General features: G+C 38.4%; 1 protein-coding gene across 1 annotated transcript; it reads right to left on the bottom strand.

Annotated features, from left to right (window-relative positions):
• Window positions 1-747: 747 nt before the first annotated feature.
• On the bottom strand, window positions 748-1,489 carry LOC100989229 (keratin-associated protein 3-1). Its single transcript, XM_003831401.4, has one exon. The coding sequence runs from the start codon at window positions 1,299-1,301 to the stop codon at window positions 1,005-1,007; it is 297 nt and encodes a 98-aa protein (XP_003831449.1). The 5' UTR covers window positions 1,302-1,489; the 3' UTR covers window positions 748-1,004.
• Window positions 1,490-6,593: the final 5,104 nt, after the last annotated feature.

Here is a 6,593-nt window from a genome sequence, read left to right as displayed (position 1 = left end):
TTTGTTCTAATAGAAACATAGAAACTGTGTGTTTTTGCTCTCAGAATTGTGTGACTATTTCTGGTGTATAGAAAATACTACACTGTGGTCTGATATTTTAAGCATATTTCAATGTCATGATATTATATGTCACTTAGACTAGCAAACTTCTAATCATAGTCATGACTAATGTAAACCAATGTAAGCCCCATTTGAGGAATCAATGAATACTCGATAAATGCTAACATTAATTAAAAATGGATTGTTTTGGAAGACAGCATATATGAAGAAATGGATATATACACTTCTCAAAATTGCTTTGCATTTTGAGCTCAGAATTTCAGATGACTGTGAGGACTAGGATAATCAAATTATTTATACACACCAGCACAGTGATCAATTCATTTAGTCAATTAAGGAAGAAAGAAAAATCAATGTCAGAATCAATGGAAACTAAAATCAAGTATTTTTAAAACATTCTGTTAATCTCTAGACTCTAGCATAGTGCTTGCACAGTGGATGTCTTCCAATAATATCTATTAAATAAATATCTGTTAAATAAAAACTTCTATAAAATGAACTACCACATTTTTTACTTTTTAACCTATCACAAATAACCAGTATCTATTTTTTCGATAAATTCCACTATGAGAGCTCTTATTCTGTTGGGGTAAATCTTGGATAGTGTGATAACCTACTGTTCAGGTTTAGGTAGGCATTCCACTTTTCCTAATGGGAAACATGAAAATAAATTATCACAAGGTCATATTTGCTAAGCCAGAATAAAGTTTATTAACAAATAGTCAAAATGGTTATTTCTCAAAGAGTGATGAAATAGCCTAAAAGACAGAAAGGAGGTCTCCAACTGTACCCAAAGGTGCAAAGAATTAAGAAGATTCATCAAGACTTGGCCCCGGGGATTGGGATGGCCTTAGCCTTGATGTAGGCAGTAGTGAGTGCTGAAGCCCAGATGGTGCAGAGGACATTGGGCAGCCACCTCACGGAACCTGTGCAGACTCAGCTGGTTAACAGCAGGGCTCACAGGGACTCTCACAGCCAGGCTGAACATAGGTGGTCAGGTTGATCCCACTCAGTCCGGGAGTCGGGTGACAGTTGTTGAGCAGCCAGCAAGTTGGCACATAGGTATCAGGCTTGCAGCAGGGTGGGGGGCAGGTGTCACAGCAGATGGGCTGAAGGAGGCTGATCTCATGTGGGCAGGTGCTGGGTAGGCAGACTCCACAGCGGCAGCTTTTATCAAATGAGCAGAAGGTGGTGGCAGGGCCAGTGGGGACGCTGCAGGAGCGGAGAGCACAGCAATCCATGACAATGGGAGGTGGGTTTTTGTTGAGTTGAGAGAAGAAGTCTGTTGGTGTCTCGATGCTCCTCTCTTCTGCCCTGGCTCTTATATACCCATCTCCCTGGGCGTCAGCCTATTACTGAGGGTTTTTCCCCCATGTTTCAGTTTATAGTTATTTCCATAAAAACTGCCTAATTACTTAAGTGTTTATTACCTAAGATACACTGCTCACCTCATAAAAGAGATTTAGGTTGTTTTGTTGTCAAATTAGGACTATTCACATTGCCAGTGTGTCACTACACAGAAATCTTCATTCCAGTCTTCAAAGGTACCGGGCCATTATCTTCTAATCATTATACCCTCACTAATAATGGCTCGGTATGCCAGGCATCTGCAAACCTTTCCCACTTCTTTTGTTTACTTTTCAGATGAAGAGGACAAGTAAGCTTTTTGTTTGCTGTTCTACCAGTGACCAAAGGTTCTATGTGATCCTTTAGGCCCTCAGGCTGAAAAAGTGATATAACATTTTAGATTTATTATTTGTGGCTCCAATAAACTGAATGAAGATGAATGGATAGAATCTATAGAGAAATAGATTTTGGTTTTGTGTAAAGAGGCACTTTCTAACAGAGCTATAACAAATCGTTTGTTCCGCATTCCTTTCAAATATGCTCTGAACGATAATTTGGTAAGAACATGCAGGTGGGAATGAAGACCTGCATGGGTGACAAAGATGGGCGTCCTTTAAGCTCCACCCAAGTGTGTTATAAATGGAGATTATTTATAACCAAAAGGCTGGTTGTATTGGGCCATTCAGAAGCTAAATGGTGCAGTATTTACCAGACTGAGTTCCATGAACACTGGTTCCAAGGGACTTGAAAGTGTTTTCTGGTAAGTAAGTTTGGGAAATGCTGAGTTCTTCATTGTTGGGCCTCTCGGAGCCTTTAATGTGCTAAAATGCTCTATGACTTTTCAATACAGAGATATAGCATGTATTTTTCTCCAAACTTACTTGACCATGGACTGCTTTTTGTTTGTTTTCAGAGATTAGCTCTATAGGTCAGCGCTTTATGAAACATACTTGGGGAGATTTAGCAACATCTTACAGCAAGCTTGTTCAACCTGTGGCCCAGAAAGGCATTGAATGCAGCACAACACAAATTCATAAACTTTCTTAAAACATTATGAGATTTTTTTTGTGATTTTTTTTTTCTTTTTTTGCTCATCAGCTGTTATTAGTGTTAGTGTATTTTATGTGTGGCCCAAGACAATTCTTCTTTCAATGTGGCCCAGGGAAGCCAAAACATTGAACACCCCTGTCTTACTTCCAGGCTCTGTGGTCCAGAATAGAGACATTTCCGAGTTTCATCTAAACCACTAAAACTCTAAAAATAAAGTTTTAAAAGTAGATAAAGGTAGAAAATTTAGTATGATGATTTAGAATTACTTTAGAATATGAAAAATACTAAACTGGTAAAACCTTTAGAAATGGCTTACTTAGAAAGGCTTAAAAACATGTACATATTTTCTTGACCCATTTTTTCAGATAAGATGGCTCAAGTTCTAAAGTAGAAAATTGCACAATGCAGAGGAATCAGAAGCCAAATGAGATGCAAATCAACAAGATGTTGGGTTTAAAAAATGCTTAGCATGAAACTGCTTTCTTTTTAGCCATTTTCTTATTGGAATGATTTTGCAGTTTTGGATTCCTATGCTAGAATTTACATCTCTCTTAGATATTTACATATCAAAATTAGAATTTACATATAAAATGCTCATTGATTGAACACCTGTTGTATGTTGGGCATCATGCAAAAAGTTGCAATAGGCTCCTGCCCTTACAGGGGTCATAGAGAAGAAGACAGACACAGAGAAGTAAACCAGCAAACAATAACAAAGGATTGTACATTTAGATTTTCCAGGTTATGATATGAGAGTTTAGAGGTAGAAGCCACAGACTTCTCCTAGAAAACTTAGGAAGCCCTTCACAAAAAGAGAACATCTGTTTGGATCTTGAAGGGTGAAAAGGAGCTTAGCAGATAGAAATAAATAGGAAGGAGATTTCAGCCATTGAAACAAAATGCCACAGGGCCTCCATGGTATGACAAAAAGTGTTGCCTGGTTGAAGCATAGGTTCTGAATCTGTTTGAATGAAGATGGAAAGGTGGGTTAGTGCCACAGTATGAAGAATTTGTACTGTGCTTAGTATCCTACACTTAGGATTTTGAACTTTATCTTGTAGGCAATAGGCATTATGTAAAGGTTGCTGAATAGGCATGCGACATGACTAGATTTTGGAAAGATACTGTAGTTTTTGAGGGAAGGCTCATCATGGTTATCATTGCCACTTACTAAGTATTAGGTAATGTGCTGAGTGCTTTGCATGCATTATTTCATACAGTTCTTACAACAACCTTATGATGATGTATGCAATGATATTATCCTTGCCCTTTGACAGACGAGGAACCTGCAGCATAGAGAGGCTAAGTAGCTAGTGAGTGAGTAGCTGGCATTTGAAGCCAAGCAATATGGCTTCAGACTCCATGGTCTTAATCACTGTGCCAGATTCCCTCTTGCTTTAGGGGTATTGTCTGACTACAGTGCAGAAGACCCTCAAGATTAGTTGAGTGTAAGATTGGTAGGAAGGATGAGGCCAGGTCATTGAAGGTCTTGGGACCACAAGGGGAGTTGAGATTAGAGCTATTTTCTTAATCAAAAGACTATGCTGTAGAAAGGAGGAAACTTGAAGACAAGGACAATAATTAGGAAACTATTTGGGTGTTCTAGGGGAGTGAGGAGTGTCTTAGAAGATATCATAGTTTTGTGGGAATAGAGAAGAGGGTGTTACCGGAGATTTCTTATCACATTATTCAGTTATTAGGGACCACCATCTGGGTGGTACAGCAGTTTCCACAATAAAATTAATATTTTTGTTTTTAAGGTAATGGGAACACTAATCCTCTGCTAACACTTTTCATGGATTGGATGTATACCATGTGTCAGGCATGGTGCTAAGTATTATTGTGCATCTTCTTCCTTACATCTTACAACCCTTTAAGATCACTATTGGGTACACTATTACTGTACCCATTTCCCAGATGATGAAACCAAGAGTAAGGAGATTAATGATTCTAAAGTCACACTACTAGTGAACGATGGCTCACCTAATAGCAACAGTTTGCTCAAAATCAATATTTTTGTGGAATTAAATTTTATATAATTGTAGATTATGCTCATGTACTTTTTAAATTTATTAATGCCCTCAACAAAATGTCTAAGACTATGCTAGGTGCTAAGCATAGAGCAATAAACAGGTCAGATAAGGTCCTTGTTGTCAAGTGGGAGAGACAGACAATAAGAAAACTAACAAATGAATAAATAAGAACTCCAGAGAAGTGCCAGGGAGTGTATTACCTTAGTTAGAGTGGTCAGAGTGGCTGGACTATAGTGAAGAGAAGGAGTGTAATAGGAAATGAGGTTACAGAAGGTGGCAGGTGGCAGGCCGTGTAGGATTCTGAAGGAGTATAATAGGAAATAAGGTTACAGAAGGTGGCAAGTGGCAGGTGGCAGGCCGTGTAGGATTTTGAAGGAGTATAATAGGAAATAAGGTTACACAAGGTGGCAGGTGGCAGGTGGCAGGCCGTGTAGGATTTTGAAGGAGTATAATAGGAAATAAGGTTACAGAAGATGGCAGGTGGCAGGCCATGTAGAATTTTTTAGTTGTTCTACACAGTTTAGATTTTACTCTAAGGGTGTTGAAATCCACTGAATGACTTAAAGAAGGGAGTGATAACATTTTCCTTATGTTCAAAGGAAAATGAATTACAGCAGAGCAAAGTGGAAACTGGCACGACTAGAAAGTGTGAGGATAGACAGTTGATGCTAGTTTTTGATGATCTGTTAAGAAGTGGTAGAGTTTGGAAGCCCTTTTGAAAGTGGAGATGATAGGTCATGCTGATTGAGAGGATGTGTGGAGCCAAGGATCATGTCTAAGTGTCAGATTTACTCTTAGAAACAGCTGCTGTCTGGGGTGATAGGAAAGGGATTGGAGATGAGTTTAGTTTGGGACCTACAGACGAAGCATCCTGAAGCCGTGAGAGGGAGCAGAGCTGGAGGTGCAGATTTGGGAGGCTCCAACATACAGGAAAAATTTTGCTTACAATGATGTGCCTGGACTGAGAATGAGATAGTCACTTTTATGTGCGTTAGTCATGTTTTGCTATGAGCCACTTTGTGCCTTACCAATATCCATCTCCCAACAACTCAGTGAATTTCTGGGTGGCTGTTGGGAAACGCCTTCCACAGTGTCACCTCCTGAGTCAGCAGGGATGTTAGGAAGCTTCACACTTTAGGGCCACTCAATTTTCCTAAAGCCTGTTGGAATTCTTCATCCCTTCACAAAAGCAGATATAGAAACCTTTAAAGTTTGTCATCCTAATAAAAATGTCTAGTAAATAAAAACATTTGGTCTTCATTTCCTGAATTGCATGATCTTTGAAACTGCCAGTGCATTCCTTTATAGTATAGATTGAAAGAAAGAATGGCTGGTATCAGGGCTGCCATTGACATCAATTTATTCTTTGTTTACGTTGCTATATGCTGAAAATTCACACAAAGGATTCTGGGCTTGGGTTAAATGGTGAACTTTGGGAGTGTTTTCCAGTTGCATCAGATTTTTTTTTTCCAGTTTTTGGTTATAGTCAAGCCTGATATATCTCATCACCTTATTAGCTTGCACTGAAAATTACCCCCAAATTGAATTTCTTTTAAATGGAAGTAGTGGTGTTTTCCACTTGAGGACATCTGATAGTCTCTGTAGTTGTCATCTGGCAACATGCAGAGCTGATCTCATAGCTTTCAGTCACGTGGCACATGCAACATTCTTGCAAGTGGTTGCTTAGCCAGCTGGCTGGAAGTGTTACCTATTTTTCCTGGGAACCCTAGGCTTTCAGTTTAATTCTTATGTATTATTGTAGGCTGTGGAGTATACAGATAGTAACAGATAATTCTATATGATTAACTAATATATAAAAATATGTGTTAACTAAAATTAATATGTTTAGGAAAATAGACACTCCATAAAATTTGAGTACCTACTATATGCCAGGCACTGGTAAAATAAAATTTTCAGCTGCCCACTATGTGAAGTATTGAGATATTTAAACTTACAATTATTCTAGAGTAAGCTTTGGAATTTCCATCCTTGGAATTATTTTCTAACAATAGTTGTACTTTATAAATTTATTTTGAATCAGAGACTTTTTTCTCCATTGATTAGATAAATCTGACTACTGTATTGAGTTGAATGACCACTGAT

The sequence above is a fragment of the Pan paniscus genome, chromosome 19 (genome assembly GCF_029289425.2).
Source record: "Pan paniscus chromosome 19, NHGRI_mPanPan1-v2.0_pri, whole genome shotgun sequence".
Lineage (NCBI taxonomy): Eukaryota > Metazoa > Chordata > Mammalia > Primates > Hominidae > Pan > Pan paniscus.
The sequence above is the reverse complement of the archived record's forward strand: the minus strand, read 5'-3'. Positions and strand labels throughout refer to the sequence as shown.

What these genes read in the sequence shown, in the direction of transcription:
- LOC100989229 (XM_003831401.4), bottom strand. Translation starts at nt 1,301, where the DNA reads ATGGATTGCTGTGCTCTCCGCTCCTGCAGCGTCCCCACTGGCCCTGCC.